The sequence below is a fragment of the Electrophorus electricus genome, chromosome 1, assembly GCF_041902795.1.
Source record: "Electrophorus electricus isolate QZ-2024a chromosome 1, ASM4190279v1, whole genome shotgun sequence".
NCBI lineage: Eukaryota > Metazoa > Chordata > Actinopteri > Gymnotiformes > Gymnotidae > Electrophorus > Electrophorus electricus.
Genome location: NC_137497.1, coordinates 43,793,553 through 43,817,126, shown reverse-complemented (window position 1 = coordinate 43,817,126; position 23,574 = coordinate 43,793,553). Strand labels below are relative to the sequence as shown.

The 23,574-nt window shown below is 42.0% G+C and overlaps 1 protein-coding gene across 9 annotated transcripts in view; it reads left to right on the top strand.

The window, feature by feature from the left end:
- The first annotated feature begins 5,047 nt into the window (after positions 1–5,047).
- mllt10 (MLLT10 histone lysine methyltransferase DOT1L cofactor) overlaps positions 5,048–23,574 on the top strand; it is a 40,239-nt gene continuing 21,712 nt past the window's right edge. For all 9 annotated transcript variants that reach the window (XM_035525853.2, XM_081721358.1, XM_081721340.1 and 6 more), the window contains exons 1-7: positions 5,048–5,434; positions 6,721–6,800; positions 12,334–12,388; positions 17,270–17,379; positions 18,028–18,131; positions 18,581–18,674; positions 21,059–21,148. In XM_035525853.2, the coding sequence (XP_035381746.2) occupies positions 5,272–5,434; positions 6,721–6,800; positions 12,334–12,388; positions 17,270–17,379; positions 18,028–18,131; positions 18,581–18,674; positions 21,059–21,148 (696 nt within the window). In that variant the 5' untranslated portion in view covers positions 5,048–5,271. The remainder of the gene's footprint in view (positions 5,435–6,720; positions 6,801–12,333; positions 12,389–17,269; positions 17,380–18,027; positions 18,132–18,580; positions 18,675–21,058; positions 21,149–23,574) is intronic.

Here is a 23,574-nt window from a genome sequence, read left to right as displayed (position 1 = left end):
TTCTTAAAACTCCCTCGCTCTGTTCTTTAGGAAGCTATACTGTATGCTGTATGCTGCGGCTCACACTCTATAGAAGCAAGACAGACAGAGCTGGTTGGACAAAACGCGTTGCGCATAACAATAAATGATAAATCATTAGGTCTTTACATCGTATATGAACCGAAAGTGTTGTAAAATAAGAAAAATCCGGTTTGATCATTTATCCATTGAGTGCCATAAAGGCAATTGTTCATCTTTCCTCTGAATTATTAGGTTTATCGTTTCTGAATTTTTTGTTGGAATACACGACTGATGAACGCAATCAAGGTCAGATTCTGATGAACAGGCTATTCTACATAATGCTAAGCGTCCCAAGTGTCACTTTGATACACATTACCGAATAGACCTAGTGCGCCTGGTGCCGGCATTTGTGTGTGTGTGTGTGTGTGTGGGGGGGGGGGGGCTGTGCACGTGCGCGCGCATGGTTTGTTTTGCTATTAGAAAAAGATGCACACTTGTGTAGGCCTATTTTTATATCAAACAAGTGGAACGTTTTCAAAACGACCTTTCTGTAAAGCGCTGATGTCTAGATTCATCCAGTCTGCAGGCTCAAAAAACCCTCCCCTATAGGCCTTTATCATTCTGTAGGACCTCTTTATAAAGCAACACATCCACCGAATCTTTGCATTTCAGTCGTCAAAGCTCTTTGAATAGCCCCTCTGTTATGACATGTGATAACGATTGATCCTCGCCCCTACCGTAGATTCGGCTGTGCTATGATTTTTATCCCCATGCCGTTTTTTACTGACGTGTATTATTAATCACTTTCGTGATGGTGACAACAAACAACAATATAAACAAACTGGTTTGTTTTTGTAGTGATTCTCAAACAATCAGTGCAGTATTAGTTGTTCACTCTAGAAGTATGTGCTGAGTTTAGATAAAATCCACAGGATAATGTATCTTTTACATTAGGATATTTACCTTCAGGCTTTTGATTTATCGCCCACGTGACGGGGCTATAAAAGATTTTTACTTGTGAAATTTTCCATCAAGTTAAACCAAGATAAATGTTTAATATTATCCCATTTTTGGAGTAGGCACAAGTTCAGCTCTCGTCTTGAATCTTGCTGCAGTAAAATTAGGACTGGCCTTGGAGCTCGAGACGGGACCGACTCGCTGAGCGGGGGTCCGCGTGCTCTCAGCGACGCGCTCGGAGTCTCTAACAGCACGGGAAATACGTCGCTCGTCAAATGAAAAATAAAGAAGCTTTATTCACTTTTCATTAAATACTTAGATTTGAATGTTGTCAGACGTACGCATGTTTCTTTTTTGTTTTCTCGAAAGGACCGTGAGCACAAAGTTTGAGGAGGAAGAATCTCATATTAGCGCGAGTAAGGTAAGATCTCGCTTGTTCCACGCGCGTTTCGGAAACAATAGCAGAACAAAGAGCACGTTTCCCCTCGTGCTTCCTCCAGAGTTTTCTCATGCATTTTAAAGACAACGCGTTCAATGCGTTTAGCCTGCGTGGATTTGGCATGACACTGGACGTATCAACAGTCAATTTTGCAAAAATGTTTAACTGCTTGATTTTATACTGACAGATTGAAACTATAAAGGAAGTTATTATCGTGGATATTTAAAAGAGACAGGCGCGAGTAAAGGACAGTAGCCAACTCAAAGTGAGGGATGCTGAAAACTTTATTTGAGTAGATGAAACAGATTATGAAAGTCCAATGAAGGTGAATAAATATATCTTGAGTAAGTACTAACCCTAAAAGTGGAAAATAAATATTGTTTTTCACGAAAATAATTTACGATAATGGATAAGGCTTTTGGTTTAACCCCCATGCCCTAAGTTACAACTTGATGCACATATAAACCAAGTGACCGTTCACTCATTAAACTCATTCTTCTTTTTCCTTATTTTCTTCCTAATTGTATGTATTTTATATTGTATAAACAAGTGGAAGCAAGCAGAGAAACTCTTTTTTTAATGATAAATTAGGCTACAACGCTAAGGAGGCTGCATCATTAAAGTCAGTTTCCTTTCCCAGAATGAAAACCCACACGAGCGCGTTATTACTTGCAACCCGAACCGTGTCCGCGCGCTGGTTGGGGGTGGGCTGTAGTGACCTTTCACCCCACCATGTCGTGGCTGCTCGTGGGGGGGGGGGGTAGCCCCCACGCTACCCACAAGCCTTTGCGTAAAAAGCGAGCTCGTGCCATAGGCAAACTTCCCTTTAACCCCTCCCTGCGCGTGTAGTAGGACTCTGCACTGCAGCCCAAATTATCAATACAAGACTCAAACTAATTTAGGACCATTTGCATTAGATTTAACCCACAGTATGAAGCAAGGTTAAAAAAAAAACCTGCCACGGAAATATCACGGATATCAGCGCAGCAGTTTCCATCATATTAGAATTCTGTTAAAGAAGATAGAGGTGATTTTATAGCCGCTTTGTCACGCGGCTTGAACATTGCAAATATTTCACTGTCCGGTGTGAACAGTGGGGCCTAATAAAGATGTTGCTTTTTTCTGTACATGATATTAATCACATATGAAGTGTACTACATCCCTGCCCGAATACACGTAGGTTCATATATTGTCATACTTGTCGCAAGGTTCGAGGTTAGCCTATAAAACTGAAATAAACCATAATTTGCAAGAACAGCAGTATGCATCCAAACAGAATGTTAAGAGCTTACTCCAACTACAAAAAAGACAACAAAATGTATCAGTACAAACTATTAGTTGCGGTTTGGAGCCACAACATAGCATTTAAAAAAAAAATCATTTGCACTTATGTAAAATATACAGTAAAGTCAAATTTAATTAAATTTAATTTATGAATATACACCAAATCCTGTAGGGTTCTCAGGGTTTTATTTTTAAATATTTTAAAAACCCTTTAAATGGGTAGAGCTGGGCCTGAATTACTGTCCATTGTCTGTGAATAAATTAAATGTAAACCCATGTAATATTTGCATGCTCCCTCTGTTGTCTAGGCTACTTTCATATAGACAAATTAAAATTAATTTGAATTGGTTGGCTGAAGTGTTAGTTTTAAGTTTCTTAAGCATAGCCTGGAACATTCAACATGACAAGTAAATATAACCTCCTGTATTTGGCTTCAGGTGAGATGAGAATAATTTATTGTTAATAGCTGCTGAATATGTAGCATATATTTCTGTAATAGTGTACTGAAGAATTTCAAATTTGTCATGAGAGCATCAAGCAGAAAGAGAAGAACTGTAAATGATGTCTCCTAGGATACACTAAATTCACTGGGCTGCTTGTTTTGGTGTCCTTCCATCTTTAGAGAACTTGGGCAATAAAATTAATGAACAAACAATCAGTTCTTTAATCTTTATGTCTGCTTTCTGACACATCACTAATGCACTGGTTTATGATTAGCCAGATTCAGTTGCTTCTGTCCTATACAGAAAGCCCACCTGGGCCAAGGACCTTGCATATTTAGCTCACTGACTATTTTAGATTCATTATTCCAACAACAGTTCAAACAAACCACCACTACTCTCTCTCTCCCTCCCTCCCTCACTCACACACACACACACACACACACACACACACACACACACAAACAAATGCACATACAATTCATGCAAATGATATTTGACATTTCTTTAAATTTGCTTTTTAAGTTGAAATTGAACATTGCATATGTAGCATGGTTACTGGTTTGAGTCATTTTGTTGTCAGACCTAATGTAGCAACAACCTTAGACCATCCTTTGATCAGGGTTATAACCTGTGCAATAGTAACAAGACACGAGTAATGGAATCTGCAAATGGTATTCAAAATGGTATACGGAATGGGCAACAAGCAAGAATTTGAAACTATCAACCTCCACCGAACCTGTACCTTTTTATCAAACACTTATTCACAGGTCATTATATATATATATATATATATATATATATATATATATATATATATATATATATATATATATATGTATATATGTGTGTGTGTGTGTGTGTGTGTGTGTGTGTGTGTGTGTGTGTGTGTGTGTGTGTGTGTAAAACCTCTGAAACTGAGTTAGAAACTGATGCACAATACAAAACATACACAAAAAGAAATGAAAAAAATAAACTTATTTTTTGCAGCATGCAGTCGCAGACACAAAAATAGCCCACCATTATAAGAAGAAAAGAGGCAATTTCACCTTCTTCACAGACTCTCTAGCTAAGAGCAGAAAGCAGACATAAAAAGCAAATGTTGTTTTAGAGCAGCGACTCCTCCACCCCAACCCTCTGCCCTCTGTCTCATCCTGATGTCTAATGTCGACTAGGTATTTCTTAACCACATTTCATAATTTTCACTATGAATGCTATATTAAGCCTCATAGTATGTATCCTGCTTTATCATTGGTCTTGCTGTTGACCATAACCCAGCTAGAGTCTGGCGCTTTAATGATCTAATGATCGTGGCTTTTAACAAATGCCTAGCTTCATTAACATTGAAAAAGATAAAGTCTTATTAAAAAGAATAAGGATGCAGTTTAAAGTGTGTGTGCGCTGTTTCCTTCATGTCATACTGTTGTATCTTATCTTTTAGCCTTTATTTCTTCTGATTCACTATTCTGAATATACATTTTAATAATGTAAATTAGTCTTCAATTCAAGACTTCCCTGTTTTTTCATTCCATCCCTATATGAGTATACAGCAGGAATAAGTAATACGTCTACAGGACAACAAGACAAGACAGCGCCCATATGCAAATAACATACAAATTAATATACAATATGCCGTACAACAAACACACAGGGCAATATAAACAAATATATTAACTATACATATATGCGCTATCTGCTCATTATAGAATATATATTGTCTATACACAGAATAACTACAGATTACATGCGATTGTAAACTACCGTAAGTATACCTGCCTTGCTAAGAAATCCTGTTTTTGGAACTCGAAACTGAAATATTGCGAGATTTATGAGTTCGTTACCAACGTATTTCCCACATGATCCTTCAAATTCTGTCTCTTAGCTTGGTAAATACTCTTCGTAAATACTCTTTAGAGGCCTCATTGGAGCCCAGTCGGTTCTTTCCGCTTTGCTTTGTCAGCGCATGCGCCCACGTGCTCGCACTTCTCGAGCGCTGGGGTTTGTGTGTGTTGAACAAAACCACCCTCTCCGATGTAAACACGGTCAAATATGGCTTTTCCCCGCAACGGGACTTAGACATCCGTGAGACTACGCGACGCGTCTCCCTAAGCGCTCGGCCGCCTGCCCTGTCCTGTGTGCGGCCGTGTGTAGATGGTGTCCGGCGAGGCGTTTGTGGCCGACGAAGACGACTACTGCAGGGGTACTATGAAGGAGATGATCGGGGGCTGCTGTGTCTGCTCCGATGAGAGAGGCTGGGCCGAGAACCCGCTGGTGTACTGCGACGGGCACGGCTGCAATGTCGCCGTGCATCAAGGTAATCCACCGCGGCGAGCGTTTGAAAAGAAAACGGGTCAAAGCCGATGGCGCTGCGAAGGGTGTTGTGGTGAAGACGGACGTGCTAAGGGGTTAGCTGGTTAGCTAGTTAGCCTAGCTGGTTAGCTAGGCTAGCTGGCTAGGTGTCCCGACCACCTGGAGAAAAAGCTAGCCAGGCGCCCGCTTTACTGGACACATTTTACCGGACTAGATTTTTAGCTCGCTAGCTAGTAATCCGCTAACCAGAGTTGATCATTTAGCTGGCTAAAGTGAGCTGGCTACATAATTGTCATCGTCTAACATCGGCGAGCTAGCTGCTTAAACTCGCGTCACTACGCGGTGGCGTTTCCTTTTCCTCGTAGCCTAGCCTATCTTAGCTCAGCTCAGCTCAGCTCGGTTGTTAGGCCGACAGGATGTTGTGTTGAACTGAGCGGATTTGATAACCGCGTATAAGCCATTTTCTCGTCGCAGTAACCAGCTGTGTTTCCTGTTATGTGTACACAAGTGTGGCTTGCTGTGCTGAGATGTTCGTGGTAGACTGTCAGCTGTAGCTACCTAGTCAGACATGTTTGCTGTTTCTGAGGCGTGTGAGCCTTTAGCAGTGTCACTGGGTCAGACACTCTGGATGGATAACTCACTAAACGCTTGTAGGATTATTTTGTTGTACTGAGAGCTGCACTGCTGCTTTATTGACCTTAAGCTCACCTGGTTCAGCATTTCCTGTCACATTCTGTATCTCCTGAGCGGGTTGAAGGGTGAGAGAAAGTTAATTTCATAGGCGGCTTATGATTCATGTTCTGAACCAACATTTTTTCTTTCAGGGTATAATTGGATATAATAACCAAGTGGCCTAGCTAAGTCTTTTAGCCTTTTTGTTTTTGCGTCAACAACTCTTAGCATTTTCTTCAGTTGATGTACCCCTTGCCCAGATATCGATTTGTCTTCAGTACAGTACACCACACTGGAGAGAGATCTCTCCTAACTATCACTATTCCATCACATCAGTTCTTAGTATAAATAGACCACGACACTTCTTATATAGTCTTGGCAGTTGTATGCATAATGCACTTTTGGCTAATTGTGACTCACAATTGTGAGGGAGCGATGTGTACATTGAAAAAAGCTGAGCGTAGGGCTGACTGACAAGTTGTATGATTAAATATTAATTGTAGATTAGTTAAAAGCAACAAGCACATGTCTTATCCATTCAGTACTGCTTGCATGCCTATGTACAGGTCTGCGTGTCTCTTCAGGTAACACTGAGTCTCTTACTTTTCTTCCCTATAGCCTGCTATGGAATTGTCCAAGTCCCTACTGGTCCCTGGTTCTGCAGAAAATGTGAATCTCAGGAAAGAGCTGCCAGGGTGGTAAGTTCTGCCCATTATAGACCATCTGTATGGTTAGCTGTGTTCTGTTTATAGTATGAAGTGTTCACATGCTCATGTTATGTTATGTGCTAACTCATTGGGTTGGTTCCAGTCAAACTAATTTGCTTAATAAACAGCACGTCTGACTGTTTATTCCCTTAACATAGATAATTAAATTGTCTGATCAAAGCTGTATGAATTTACTTTGTGCACTGAAAGACTGAACAGATTAGACTAGACTGGAGGATCTATACACCTGAAAGCTAGGGCTATATGATATGCTTAAATACTGTATTGTGATCTGGGTAGCAGTATACTTATGAGACCCTGTTAAATACCTAATGTGTTATGGTTGAAGATTTGGTGTTACTTCGACTAAAATGAATTAAGTTGTTTTGATCACATGAAGGCTGAGATGCATCAAAACATTGAAAGAGCACACACCCCAAACAACTAAAGCTGGCAATGATGCTCAAATCATGCAATAAATTTACATATTCCATATGACATCACTTTTATTTGTCTAGCTCTTTTTTGTAACAGACAAAGAATTGCATTACTTGAGACCAGTCTCGAAAGTACATATTAAACATCTTGCATTTAGGTGAATTTTTCTTCAAATTTTTACACGAAATTTTTTCCTTAGACCAGCCAAGATCAGAGAATATCTGATCGATTGACAGAAAATGACAGGGCTGATGAAACTTGTTGTTGCAGTGATTATGGCTGTAACTGCCTAGGACACAATGCACATTTTATTAAGTAGTTTATGCGTTTTATCCATTAAATATTTGGCACATTAATTTAAAATTAAACTTCACATTAACCCTTCATCAGAACACTTCCATACTGTAGTCACAAATTCATTAGGGCTGAAACAATTTCTCGAGAAACTCAAGTAACTTATTAAAAATCATCAATGAAAATTCTTCACATCTAAGCGTCAACATCCATGATATTCGTACACCTTCATTGGGCCTTGCGCGAAATAGATGCAAAACCACCTTCAAGCCGAAAGCACATTCAGTAGCTAAATACTAGGCTCACTAACAACCAAAAATGTGGGAGCAAAACAAGAAACAACATTCAAACAAGGTGATATTCTATTACTTCTACTCTAGAAGGGTGGGAGGATATGAAGAAGCCAAAAGTTACTTTTTTTGAAGTATTTTTGTGCATTTTCTCGAATCATTAGCAAGCAACAGAAGAGGCTGTGAATAAGATCCCAGAGTCCCGCATCTTCATAGCAGTGAGGTTGCGCAGGTCCTGCTGACGATGAAAATGATTTCTTAAAAAGCCTCGCTGAGACATCGAACCTCTCCCGAGCTCGAGCCGTCTGTACCACCGTGCGCGGGACAGGAGAGGTTCCCGCAGCAGCGTGCCAATGCTATTTTATGGAAGGTTAGCTGGCAGAGTAGCTAGTTCGCTAACTACATAAGATTGTTGAGATGTACCGGACTGATTTCTCCTAATGTTTATTAGCAGAGATGTTGAATTTTTTATTTTTGGGTCTATGTACTAGGTGTTGTAGTAAATGGACTGGAGTAAGTTACACTACCTACAGTGGTATTTTAAACGACCAAATGAATGAATTGAATGAATGAACTTATATACTAGGGAATCTCTTTTACTGAGGAAGCAATAAAGTGCTCTGTGTTGAGAAATTTAGCTACTGTTTTCAAAAACTCTTTCTGCCTTCACACAAATGTTGAGGCCCACTCAGTGCACTGTAAAGGTTGGGGGAAAGCCCAACTTACTTAGTTTTTTCCTAGTTTATAGAATGCTCGATTACTAAAATAATCTATTGCCACAGCCATAAAATTCTTAAAATGCGATTGATCTTACTACATGGCATATGTATAACCCTCACTCCTTTACTGCATCTATTACCTGCACTCTTGCAAGTTGCCCGTTTCTAGCCTGCAGTGTCCTGTTGAGGATTCCCATTTACAAAAAGGGTATGATGACAGTAGAGCTGGGGTTTCACTAGTTTGCCACAAAAGTCCATTAATCTGTCAGTGTCAGCAATTTTTATTGTAGGACCAAATTATTAAAATATAACAAGCTAATTTTTGGTAAGCATTGTGCATTCTGATAACTATGGTTAATATCTGCTCAAAAACCTTCTGGCTAATGCAAAAGTTAATTTTGACCTTGTATGGCGTTTATACACTGCCTGTCTGTGGGAAAACAATAAATTAAAAGAAATCAACAACATCCCTGGTCTTTAAGTTAACTTGCATTTATACTCTAGTCTCAAACTCAGGCATGTGTGTTGGGGTCTTGGCCTCATCTTGGACCCCTCCCCGAGTGGTCTTGGTCTCTCATCTTGGATTGATACTGCTGACCCCCCGCTGCCGCCACCAATTGGTCCTGGTCTTGTCTCGAACTGGATTGGTTAATATTTTGGCGTGGACTTTGCCTCTTTTAACATGGTCTGGAACCCAATTCTAAAACAGACATCATCACAAAGCAGACTAAGCAATCCAGGTGTAGTGTAGATCCCTAACGAGGAAGCCAAAGGTGACAGTGGAATGGTCCAGCTCCCTCTAGTGGTCAGAGGAGGAAACCTTGACAGAAGATTGGCTCAGAAGGACACGGTAGAAGTACTTGAAACAGTTGATACCAAGGATCCATGAGAGAAGATAATGCGCAGTAATAAATGCCTGACAAAGATGTGGACAAGTGCTTGACCATGTTGAACGTGTATGGCTGTTAGACAGGTTTTGGATATAAGGACACTGAAGATGGTCATATAGGTTTAATCACCAACACGGTGGGGTGAGGGTGAAATACCTGCCATCATGCCTGCCCTAAGCTTCAGGAGCAGGAGGCTCCAGAGCTGGTGTGCCGCGTTACCGTCAGCACTCAACTTGAGCTAGGCAGGTCCAGAGGTGACCTCAGGCAGCTTGGGACATTAATGATTTTGCACCACCATCACAACTGTCAGCAGTTAGGTGATGCAGCTCATCTGTGCTACAGAGACACACATTACATTTATCAGATGTAACAGGATGTATGTGGTGATCATATTGTGAGCTGTGTCAGTACTACAGAGGCCAGTATGGCAATAACGATTAACAATGTATTGTATCCACTGAAAACTTGCTTGTGGCATATGGCCTCGTAATATTTTGGCACGAAGCAGATAAGCATAAAATCCTGTTTGAGATGTCAGTTCTGGTTGTTTTTCGTATGTCCCAGAAAAGCTTTGAACAAGATCTGCTCAGCTGGCACTGAGCAGTTTCACGCTCCTTCATTTTTTTTTCGAAAACAAGGCCAGCGAGACGTCTCGGGAGAATCGATGATGTTACTGATGATGTTTCATACATGGTTCTCCCCAAATGGATATGTATATCCTCACGTTAAAGCTGTCTGCATCTTTACGTTTAATTTCCGCTCCAGTGTGGTAGAATACTGAGCCAAAACAGCAGAAGTCATTCCTAATGCCACAGGCTGTTATCAGCTTTAAATCATCTTGAGTAAGTTTGCTGAACTTTTCCGTCTGGGACAGCAAACAAAAAACAGAAGTCAGTCTTTCTGAAAGTCTCCATATGTGTACTGCCGTGGCTTTGGTTTTTGATAGCAGAGTGGTACTGGACAATATTGGTGTAGTTGTCAGCAAGGCAGTGATCTAGAATTACAATAAATGAAGAATGGCGTTTGGAGTTTTGGAAAGACCAAAAAAACCAAAAACCTTAAACCCTTTTCAGTTTGTGTAAACTTCTTGGCTTGCAGATTTAAAGTAAAAAAAAAAAAAACAATGCACATGTATGTTGTTTACAAAAGTAGGCATTCTCCTCTAGCATTATATTTTAAGTTATTTGAAAGAGCCAGCTCTGACCTTAAACCTTTTATAAAGTTGTATACGACGACAATACACCCTTTTTGGACTTCTGTGTGGAAGGTTGGATATACCCAAAAAGTGATGTTTAAACAGGAGTTGAGCTGAGTCGGTGTGATCAGAGCCGCACGCTTGTGTCCGTCTGGTCAGTATGGCCGGAAACCAGTATGGCCATTTCAGCGGCAGAAATGTATAAGACGTCTGCACGTCGTTTGATTACGAGGCAATAATCACGCCAAGTGCAGCTTTGCCAGACTAGCAGTTCATGATTACTGTTCAGAGAACAGGAGTGTCTTAAATCAAAGGCTAATTTGCATCGAGTATCTGTTTACAATGCATCATTCTCAGATCCTGCAGAATGAAGGGATTATGGGGTCTTTTGGCAGATATTGGTCGTTAAAGTGGAAAGTTCACTCACTCCGACCAGTTAGTGACAAGCCTAAGCACTCACAATATTCTCGTGGTATGTAGAAGCTTCGTGTGTTCATGTGCAGGAATGTGTGGGGCTGTTCAGATACAGACAGCAGCCTTCCACCGCTCTCCAGCGTACCGCAGTTTAGCAGAACTGTAGTGTTTTCCGAAAACATTTGGAAAAAGTCACAAAGGTGAGGCATCGATAGAGGATCCTTAGTGAATTGGTTACTATAGTACATATTTATCGGCCAGTTCAGCAGTATGGCGATGTTCTCTAAGAAGTGGTGTGATGGGGCGAGGGGCTTAGTTCAGCGCAGAAAGAGCATAAGGAGGCTTACTGGCTGCTGGGGTTTCCTTACTGACTGCTGTGGCATGTAACAGACATGCGCAACGGGCTGAGGAGGCCGTTTGGATCGCAAACGTTATGGGTCAGCAGGAGAGGAAACCCATTATACTAGTCAGTGGTGAACAGGCAGTTTTGAGGTAGATTCTGGATTTTCACCAAAACCAGGCAGCGTACCATGTGCAGCTTGTTCTTCCTGTGAGGAAAGACACAGGGTTTAGAGAGATGGTCTCTGCCTGCTAATACTGACCTAATCTAATCCAGATTCCTTACAGTTTATCAGGTGTGAAATAAATGTGAATTTCTTAATTTTTTTTCTAATTTGGTTTGTTTTTTGATCTGTGTGGCTGCTGTTACCTAAATCCAGGAAGAACTCGGGCAAGCCCCTGATGATCAATGAAGGACATGTTAAGTGAAGAGGAAAGGTCTTAAATGTAGTGTTTTACGTTTTCTAGATAAGTATTGTGAACTGGGAACTCAACAGAAACATTAGCTGCTCTGGCTGTTTCTAATTCACGTGTGCTTTATCACCATCTTGGAAGTCTAGTTTTTTTTTTTCCTGGACATGTGTATCCAATCTTTAAAAAAAAAGCTGCTTACTTTTTTACAGCTTTAAAGTGTTATACTGAATTACTATGTCAACTGGATGGTGAAATATTCCGTTTTCTGGCGCACACAGACATTGAACCTCCGGGCTCCCTAGTCAATGTTCGTGTGCCCCAGTCAATGCCGACACTCCCCAGTAAATGTATCCACACCATAACCCTTCTGAACACCAAAGGTGTGAACTGAGCGCAGCGTTGGTGACTCCAGCTCGGGGGGTGAGGCTCTGTGCTCTTGGTGTGTGGTCCAGTGTAAACGCTGCATGTGTGTGTGACTCTCCTGCTGCCTGTCTTGGAGTAACGCTTGGTGTGCGTCTCCTCTCTCTGCAGAGATGTGAGCTGTGTCCCCACAAAGATGGAGCTTTGAAAAGGACCGACAATGGAGGTAAGGCTCCTTCTCTGTTTACATGCGAGTGTTTTGTACCACGTAGCAGTTTCAAACGTGTCCATGCGATGTCAGTTTGTGATGTCGAGAATCTTCCTTGGTCATGTTTGTTGCGTTTTTATCCGTTCATCTTTACCTGTCTGCTGCTTTATGCAGCCGTGTTTAGCCCGCAGAATTCGCAGAGTTTTGAAGGACGCTGAGCCCGGCCAACTTCCCCAGTTTTTGCATCACTCTTTAAACTGCAAAGCGAAGTTGTGTGTGAGATCTTCGCAGCAGATCTGATGGAGCCGTCTTTAAGATGGCTTCTGCTGGAGTGTGTACGGTAGAATTGTATTTATAAAGGTCTCATTAGGTGTGTGTCCAAATGGTCACAAACAAAGTTGATACTGGAGATGACCTGTGATTGAGTTGTCTGGATGAAACTTGGATTGTTGGGGAAATTTATTTTTTTTCTGAGATGCATTGTATTTGCTATATTTTTTACTTATCTTGCACGGCTATGACAAATTTAAATAAAATTAATTTAAAAATAGAGAGAATTAATTTTTGTAAGACTAAATTAAATTATTGTTTTTCCTTTTTCATACAGCATCTCTCTTAGATATTTATTGCCTTGGTCATCACCTGCTTGGTTCCCTAGAGAGAGAGAGGCATACACACTCTCTCTCCCTCCCTCTGCGCTATATAGCACTGACTCCTGAAATTTACACTATAGTTCATCGACATTTTTTTCATTACTGAATGCAACTGTAATTCCACATCAACTTAATATTGCCGTCTTGTAAATTTCAGCAGTAAATTGATGTTCTGCGGACAGTGGGGCTACCTGTATTACAGTCTCTGTTCACTCAAGCTCTGCCTAAAACCAATAGAAATGTAATCTGATAGCAATTACAAGATTGTTATTCTGTGTGAAAGAAGGATGTAGTCTGTGGATGTAGTTATCTTCATTTAGCTTATTCTCCAGCTTCTTATTCAAATTTTCCAGTCCACCTTAAGATCTCAGAGGGCAGACGGTGAACTCCGCAGGTTTTCTGCTTTTTCATGTTGAATCTACTAAAGCCACAGAGTAATTAACTTCATGAATGTAAAGGAGGGGAATGCTGTACTTGTTCAGTAATTTGTTATTTATTTCTTTATTTACCCTCCCCACCTTTTTTTTTAATGGATAAAAAAAAAACACTGTCATTGAACAGTGCTAAGATGCTAGTTTGTCTAGTTTAAATACTCTCACTAGAAGACAGCAAACATGTTCACCGTCACTGAGGTATCAAAACTACATGATGGCAATGCGAGTCATTTCACACGTATGTGTGTGTGTGCGCATGGATTTTGCAGGCTTTGTGACAGTATAGGATCAGTTTCCTTTACACTTTTCCTCCTGAATATCCGGTCCAGCATTTTTTGCTGATATTGACCCGATTCTGATGTGTGGTATTGGATCAGTGCCCTCTCTAGTTCGTGCTGTGTTGTGCTGTCCATCATACATCACTTACTAAATAAACAAGACCAGGTTATATGAGATTTGAATGGGAAATTCTGGTTATTTTAACGATGAAACTTGTCATTTTAGTTATGATTTGCTAAGTACCTTTTGCACTAATACTGCTGTATCTCTTCCTGGGATGAACCAGCTCAAATGCCTCCAAACAACAACTTTATTGACTTGGATTGTGCCGCCCCACATGCACAGTACGATTAGCCACCGCTTCTTTATCTGTGTAAAGACGGGAGGAGTGAACATGTGTGTTTATCTCTGCTCGCTCACCTCTGCTTTATGACGGGGCGGTCTTGGCGGGGTCACGGCGTCTCCTCCCCAGCACGGGGTCACGGCACGGGCAGCCCAGAGACTGTAAACAGCCGAGAGAACGCACAGCTGCAGGGTGCTGCTGGCTTTGTAGCACGGAGAGCCGTTAAACGGCCCGGAGGGAAACGGCAGGTCCTTCGGCTGCAGGTCTTGGTCATTCCGCTCCATGTGAACACAAGATGAATCCCTAATGACATCACTGGAGCTGCAGTGAAAAGATAAACATAAGCACGCGGTGTGCCTCTTTGGGGTCAAAACAGCCTGCAGTTTTCACCGTTATACGTCCACCAGTCCCCAAAATGGGCTGGTTCCCAAAATATATCCCAACATCATCATAAACTTCTTGCAGGTTTTGCTGTGTGTGTGTGTGTGTGTGTGTGTGTGTGTGTGTGTGTGTGTGTGTGTGTGTGTGTGTGTGTGTGTGTGTGTTTTATTTTTTATTTTTTGCCTTTTGCGTATATTGTGCCAGCTTTGTGTGGTAAAGGGTGAGAAGTTCTTTGGGGTGTGCTCGGGATTTTTATTGCCCTGTTTTATAGGCTTCTGCTAGATTCTTGGAGGGACTTCAAAACACCACCACCCACTCACCGCCGTCCCTGTTGCACAGAAGTCAAAGACAGTTCATGGGTTCACTTTTAAGTTTAGGGCTGTTGTGCTTTCACATGACTGGGCTAACTGCACTGCAGGCATTTGCTGGTTTGTAGGATAATTTCTTCTCTTATTTCATATTTCTCCTTATTCTCATACATGCTTTGAGTGTCACCAGTAAGCTAAACTTTACTCAAAATCAGTCACCCTGTGGCTGTGTTGGTCCAGCCGAAACACCCAATAATCATTTGGTATAAGGGTTCGCAAAATGTTGTTTTGGGAATTTTTGTTGTTTTCTTCCCCATTAGGTTTTTAATGAATTTTATTAGGTTTTCTACATGTAGCACTTGAGATATAATGAGATTATAATAATTTAAGCCATGTAAGTTTGTGATAACCTACCCACTGTGGAGTACCCATAACCACACGGGCCGTGCAACAGTAATGTCTATTAGGAGCCCCGTAAATCTGCCTCAGACATTTTATGCTTTTTCCAAAGCCCGATTTGGGCAGGAAAATATTTCCATATCTTCTTTAGTGTGAACGGTCTTTAGTGTGAATGCATGCCTTGTGTTTGCTGCATTTTTAGCCACAGTGAAACCCTTTGCAGAAGTTCTCCTCATGTCAGTCATGTTTCTCAGGAGGTGAATCTAGACAGTCTGGGTCACTTGTTTTCCTCCTTTCTATCTTTTTTTGTTCACCTTCACCTTTCCCTTTATTTCCAGATTTCCTTTGAGGCTTTTTCTGTTCTGTTTCCTGAGTCTTTGTTCTGAATGGTGACGTTGTGCGTTTGTGTTGTTTGTATCTATGAGACCATGTTGATTTCTCTGCTTGTTTAACAGTTTTCCTGTGGGGGGGTGGGGGGACTTGCATGCATCTGGTCTAGAGCTGCTTGGATAAGCCCTCTCACATTCTCCTCGGGCTGTCTGGTGAACTCTGAGCTAAACGGCTTGTCAAAAGCATTGTCTTCAGTTGACCAATTAAGCGAGATTCACCAAAACGAGACTTTTCTGGCTTATTGCCGTACTAATTAATAGAATTAAATGGATGCAAGAGTCTTGCAGAGTACAAGGAACTAAATATTTATTGAATTATTAATTTAGCTCACATGAAATTCTTGCATCCCTTTATAGACTTTACGTTATAAGAAATTAAGTGTGTTTGCTTGGCTAAGTAACAGGCTGCATTAATTAAACATAAGTTGTTAAACTTCTGTTGTGCCTAATGGATAAAAGAAGTAAAAATCTAGAAGTGTTTTCTTTGAATAGTGTAGTTAGTGGAGAAATCTTGAAGTGTGTGTGTGGTGAAGTGTTTCAGCTCCCTTCTGTGGTCTAAAACGTCGGTGTAAACACCGGAATCCTGGGTACCGCTTCTCTACTGCGTTATTTAAAGGGGTTTGAAAGTAGGCTGAAAACAGACGTTGGTAATGATCCATTTTAATGGTTTAGCATGCGCATACATCAAAAATGGCTTTCTTTATATAGTGCACATTTATTGACAAATGGATTGACTGAAAATGTACTATTGTCGAAGTGTGTGTGCATGCATGCATGCATGCATATGTATGTATTTGTGTGTGTCTTGGTAATTGCAGTGAAGTACATGCACATGGAGAGGCCTAATTTAATACTGCTATTGGCTTGCAGTATAAGTTGCCACCGAAACAACACGTGTGTTTAGGCTTCATTATGGAATCTTGATGCAGAACAGCGCTGATTATTCTTCCCCTGATGGAGCTGGGAGCTGTGCTGTGGTGTCTGTGCTGTACTGCGTTGTCTGCTCTGTGTGGTCTGGGCTGCAAGCAGTGTCTGTGCAGTGCTATTTGTGGTGTCTGGTGTCTGTGCTGTACTGTCTGTGGTTTATGTGCTGTTTGCGGTGTCTGTGCGGTGGTGTGTGCGCTGTCTGTTCTGTACTGTACTGTCTGTGGTTTGTATGGTGCGTGTGTGTGTGTGTGTGTGTGTGTGTGTGTGTGTGTGTGTGTGTGTGTGTGTGTGTGTGTGTGTGTGTGCGCATGCGTGCGCTGTCTGCACCCCTGTGTGTGACTCCTCTCATTACCTTGCCCTCTTAAAGAAACAGCCTGGTAACCCAGCTTCTAAAATTCACTACAGCTGCAATAGTCACTAACGTTTACATGTCACCTGTTTTTGTGTGTGTCTGTGTATTTGTTCATGTGTATGCATGTATTTATTTTTGTTTGCTGTCAAAACTGAGTTTTCTAAGCATGAAACATTCTAATTTGATCACTGCATAAAGTTGAGTGTTATTTATTGCAGTTAATGCTGCTTATTAATGGGAAAGCCAGTATACTGACCTGCATTCAGTGTTTTAACTGAGTGTTTAACTGAGTGTTTAACTCAGTGTTTTAACAACACTGTGCCATATAAGAACTAGTACTAGTGGTACTGTTGTTACTGCTGCTTTACTGTGGCACAGGGGAGGTTGGGTGTCAAGTGCCAGTGCCAAGCTGTCTCCTCTTCCTCTGTTTTTAGGCTGGGCCCATGTGGTGTGTGCCCTCTACATCCCTGAGGTGGAGTTCGCCAACGTGTCCACCATGGAGCCCATCGTGCTGCAGTCTGTCCCGCACGAACGCTACAACAAGGTAAAGATTTTTGTAGGGTGCATCTGATGGAGAATCTTTAAAACCCAAAATGCTCAGTGTATTAATACTCAATATTGACCCAGTTAAATTTACGGAAACCAAACTAGGACGAACTAGGATATTAAACTAGGTTGAGCAAATTGTTGAACTAGCTCACAGCTTATTGGTTTGGTTTACCTGGAAGAAATGTGTAGAAATGTGCTGAGTAGAGGTGAGTACCGTAGAAATGTTCTGAGTCGAGGTTTGTGTGCAGAAATGAGGTGAGTAGGTAAGTACTATGGAATTGTGCAGAGTCGAGATGGCATCTAGTTTGTCTCCGCCAGTGGAATGAGGCTGTGTAGCTTTTGTGCCCTGACGCCTAATTTACTGCGTTTGAAAACCATAATTGTGTGGTGTTGACGTGCCTTGGACAGAAGGTGGTGGTGGCCAGTCTGGGCTGAGATGGTTTCAGCTGGCGGTTAATTGCATCTTCACTGTGATCTCAGTTCAAACAGCCTGCTGTTTCCCTTCCTGGTAATCCAGGTATGGACTTCCAAAGATCCAAACCGAGCTCTGCGCCACCATGCTGTGTACGCCGTACCAGCCGCGGTCTCGGTGGCCCTGTCTTCTGGGTGTGAGCGTGCTATGTTTGTGTTTTGTGCGTTTCAGACGTGCTACATCTGTGAGGAGCAGGGTCGCGAGAGCAAAGCAGCTACAGGAGCCTGCATGGCCTGCAACAAGCATGGCTGTAGGCAGGCCTTCCATGTCACATGGTGGGTCAGAGCGCCCTCACCCCGCCCCTGCTACTGCCTTCGCATCACATGTCTGAAGGATCAGTTCTACTGTGGACTCTCATTGGTCCGGACTCAATTATTATATTTTAATGTGTTTACTTACTTGGTCACATTATTTATTTAGTTATTTATCTTCACTGTCTCACCTATTTTCCTAAGTTTGAAAGCTTACTGTTTCTTACCAATTAAGGCAGGATGTTACATTGCCCAGAAAAACAATTTAACATGCACACACAAGAACAAAAATGGGACATACAAAAATGGTTATTGATCAGACGTTTTCTTGTGACGGTGTAAAATGATTATTTCAGTTGTGTTCTGCATTGGTTTGTGTGTTGTTTTTGTGGTTCTGAACAAATACGATGGGTTTGTAATTGACGTCCTCCTTGAATAGCCATGTCTGTCCTCCCCTCTGTCTCCTGCTGCAGTGCCCAGTTCGCCGGGTTGCTCTGTGAGGAGCAGGGCTCAGACGCTGACAACGTGAAGTACTGTGGCTACTGCAAGTACCACTACAGCAAGCTGGTGAGATCCTGCTTTTCACAAACACCCCTTCATCTTAAGGCCAGAATTGAGTCCTCAGTCAGTCTGGAATATGTCCAGATGTGTTCCTTCACCATAGTTCTCCTGGATTAGGTGGTGTTTCTGTGCTTTGGGTGACTGAAGTTCCAATATATGGAATAAAGCTTTGTTGTTGTGTTTTATTTTTCTTCTTCAGCATGTTTGTTTGTTTTTTAGTTGTTTAACATGCACCAACATTTTTCCAGCATGGTGAACACCTTGTGAGCACAGAACTGTGGCGACACTCTGCACTTTGCCCAAATTTCTCCCTCACATTGCTTTGCAGGAAAGTCTGTGTGTAGTTGCAGAACCCAAGCAAGTCTGCCTTGTCTGGAATTCCTTAAATTATACAACTGTCACCGTGCAGGTAGCACAAGTTGGCAGGAAGCCGTTCAGAACTCTGTGTGTGTGTGTGTGTGTGTGTGTGTGTGTGTGTGTGTGTGTGTGTGTGTGTGCGGTGCTGTTTAACACCAGTCATCTGGAGCAGGTCTGATTCCTTGAGTGACTTAGCCTCTTCCTTCAATTACAGCTGCTGAAAGCAGAGCTGTGGAATAGTCATCCACCCCCCACCACAACGCGCGCACGCACACAATTACCCGAGATCTATATCTCCCAACCCCTGTAACCCCTTAATCTCGTGGCCATTCAGCAGTACCTCTCTGGAGCTTTGTGTGTGCCCCTGCTTGTCTCTGTCGTCCCCCCCTCTTCCTGCCCCCCCGAGCTCCTCGGCAGTTACCCCTCTTCCTGCCCCCTGTTCCTGACGCCCCTCCCAACCCCCGGTCTCCACTGTCGTCCCCTCTCTTCCTGCCTCCTCTTAATCCCTCGCTCACCGAGGTGGCTAGAGTTTCAGAAGGCCGAGATAGAGGCCCAGTGCAAGCAAGCACCTCTCCTTCCTACCTCGCCGGCGTGCGTGCGTGTGTGTGTGTGTGTGTGTGTGTGTGTGTCTCCTCCCTCCAAACAAAGGCGTCTCCCACACTGTGCTCTCCATAGGTCATGTGAGAGCAGGGTGGGGGTGTGGCGATGGCCTTCTGAAGGCGCAGTAATGAGCAGGGCTGCAGGGCGAAGTGTGTGTGTGGGGCGGGGGTGGGGGGTGGATTGCACGCTCGATGCAGTCAAAACTCATTATTTTTGGCAAACGGTCCCGATATTTCACGTTTTCACCATTCTTTTCATTTTGTCCCTTCAGTAGGTTCTTGAACATGGTGTAATTAGTGAGGCGTAGCACATGAAGTCTGTTTAATGCTTCATGTCGGGTCTTTATCCCTCATGTAAAAACACAAACCACAAACCTTCATGTGCTGACTGGTTAAAATCACTCATTGTCTTAAATTTTGGGAGGACTGAGTGTGGTGTGACCTTTCTGCATGATGTACCCGTCATGTTAATGGATTATCTTGGATTAATAAATCTGTAGTATGCCACTAACCTTCGACGTCTCCACGTAGACTTTTGTTTCAGTGGCTGTCTGGTAACCAAAGGACATTTTGTATGAAGTAAGGTTTATTGTCAATGCTCCCAATGCTTGCAGAGAATTTGATTTTTGTTTTTTGTTGTTGTTGTTGTTTAAATCTGACTACTGTGGATGTTTCAGAAGTTGTGGTTAGAGAAAGAAGGTTCACACTGTTTCAGTAGTTGCATAAAACAGCACAAGAGTAGCGAAATAGTCTTATTTAAACCCTCTGATTAATGGTGGTGTTGGATTAAATCCAGTTTTCAGGCATCGATTTCATTATCATATTCTCAAACTCCTCTGCTTGGCACTCGGGCATGTGGACACGTACAAGAAATGTACAGTACCATTGGCACGTGGTTCCTACAAATTTTGGGAGCCAAGAGGTTTGAGAATATGCAAATTATAACATGTTACTGCACATTCAAACAGCACTGTGCGTTCTGAATAATTAAATTATTTTATTTTTAATTGGTTGTGACAGCCTTTGTGTCTTTGACCATTATTTCACTGGTGAATACCAAAAGAGGATGAAAAGAAAAATACCATGTAAACAAAAATGATGACCACCTTTCTTAGAAAATTACCTGATTTTGTTTTTCCTTAGACTGACTCGGCAAGTAGTTTCCCTGTATTGGTTCAAGCAAGGCAGTTTTGTCCATGTTTTACTGATCTCAGAACAGCACAAATTATGCTCAGTGGTTCTCACAACACTGCCTTTTCTGACTGCCTCATTTTTTATTTATTTATTTTTAAAAATTATTTTATCTCAGTAAGGGCTTTTTTTTTTTTTTTTTTTTTTTTTTTTTTTTTTTTTTTCTCTCTTCTTTTTGACTTTTTTCTCCAATAATTGGACCGGTTTCATCTAGTAACTCGAAGTTCCTCTTTCACCTTTTAGAGAAGGAGCAAAGGCCGTGCTAGTAGGCCTCAAAGCTTAAGCGATTCTCCCTCTCACTCTTTGGATAAACACCATGACAAGGAGAAGAAGGTAAGGCAGATTCCTCGTCTTCCTCACACCGTGCCTTCTGCCCGTGATATGTCCTTTCAGCGCACGCTCGGCACGCTATGAGGTAAATGCGTGGCCCCGCTTGTGTGCCCAGGTTGGCGAGCTTTACGTCAGTTCCGTGCACCTCGGTCACTTTGATCTGAAGTGCCCCTTGGGGTTTCTTTCTGAAAAGCTAAAGAGAGTGAAGGAACGAAAGAATGCCTGATTTCACAGAAAACAAATTAGTCGTCCTTGTTAGTTAACTGGGCTGTCAGCGTTTAGTCAGTGTTTACAGCAGGGACCTTCTACACACACATTTTACACCTTTTTACACCTATGCAAATACAAATATTAATAGGTACAGGTATAAGAATAGATATTTATGTATATTTCTATCCATCAATCCATGTGTCTATGTATTTGATCATGAATAATGTCAGCACGTATATGTTCCACTATATCGGGTGTGGTGTTGGTGTGAGAAGGGAGGAACACAGCTGGAGTTTGGCGTCATAGTGTGGCCTGCGTGGGAGAGCATGTCATACCCGCAAACTTCCCAACACACTTCCCTGCACGCACTTCCCAACACACTTCCCTGCACTCTGCTTGTCCCTAGTGTCTGCCGTTGGCCTCCTGTTAAACTATGTTGTGCTAGGAAACTCCAGTTTAATGCAGTTCAGTAACTTCATCTATTAGATTTGCATTTTTGATTCCAAAATTATCCAATTATGGAAATGTTTTTGTCTGTTTATTATAGCCATAGTTAGTGCCCTTGCTTGTCCAGTTTGTTTATATTTTAAACTTTGTTCTTTTTTTTTTTTTTTTTTAAATGAACCTTTTTCTTCCACTTTTTAAAAATCTGTGCTTTATCCCTCTCTGTCCTCACCTTAAGCTCCACACACCACCTCTACCCAGTTTGTTAAATGTCTTCCATACTGTATTTGCACAGAGGAGAGGTGACCCCTCATCCTACAACGGTCATGGCCCTGCGGACTATAGTAATCACTGTTAACCAATCGTACCGTGTTGGCGGTTGCAGCAGGGCATGTCTCTCATGAGCATGCTTCTGTTCTCCTCCGCGCCACTTCCTGTCCTCGCCAGTCATGCCCAGCAATGCCTAAACCGGAATCAGTGCGCCGAGACCACTGAACCCACAGAGGCCTGCCGAGAAGTTCTGAGCCCATTGTAATTAGACGATGCGTAGCCCTGAATCCTGTGTTGCCATGAAGGGAGAATCATTTGGATTCTGTCCAATACAAGTTGAACTTCCTGTGACAGTTGTGTCTTGTGTTTTGCACTCTTAGGTCTTTAAAAAAACAGATTTATTCTTTAAAAAGCCCCACTAATATTTAATGCATTTAACGATTATTTAATTAAAAGTTAACATTTGTACTTTTAACTGCATTAAGTGGTGAACAGTGACATGTAATTGTTCGGGGAGATTGACAAGTGAAGTTTTTCAGCTTAGAAGAGTTTTTGTGGACGTGAATGCAGAATGGAGTTGGAAAGTGTTCCGTGAAGGTGCTGGAAGAATACAGGAGGCCACGTAATTGTCTAGCTCAGGTCAGAGAGAGATTGTCAGATAGCGTTTAGGGTGATTTTCTTTTAAAGCCAAACGTATTGTAATATTCGAGGCTTTTTCAGTTGTGCAGGGTGGTGTGATGGGCGGGGCTGTGGGTGCTGGCTCTTCGTGGTGGAGGGTTTTGCTCAGTCCTTTTGTTACGGCAGCCGATTTGCATTAGCAAAGGGGGCCCATTCTCTCCCCCCCCCCTCCACATTCCCAGGTCAAAGGTTGGGGGGCTCAGATGTATACCTAGCTAATTCCAAACCCTGGGGCCAAACAACAATAGAGACTAAAAGCTTCTCAATTTGCAGCTGGTTCAGATGGCCTACAAGAGGGGGGTTTTGAGTAGTATCTGGCAACGTAGCCCTCCCCCTACATCAATGTAATTCCGATCATTTTAGCTTGTTTTGCCGTGCTTCATTGCTGTTGTGAAAGACTCTTTTTATTTTGTTTGGCTATTTTATTTTAGTAGAATTTTAATTTAATTTCTGTGGCTATAGACATAGTCATATGGGTCTGTTCATATCAAAGCTTAATTATTTGAATGTCGGCACTGTGCTGTAGGTGTTGATTAATGATGGTTATTACTTTGAGTGCTTGAGTATCAGTGTGTCTGAGACCTAAATGTCCATTTTTACTCTATAGGAGAGTTCCATGTCCAGATGTATTAATTTGTTAAATGTTTACGTATTAGGTTGGTGAAGACTTACCCAAATGTCAGCCAAGCAACAACTGTCAAGATGATTTTAAGATTGGTAGTAATTTCAGTTTTCTCACACCTTTCCTACTACTGGATTAACTAACCAAGGCTTTCCTTCCACTACGTAAAGCCTTGTACAACAAATGGCCTTCTGATCAGTTCGGT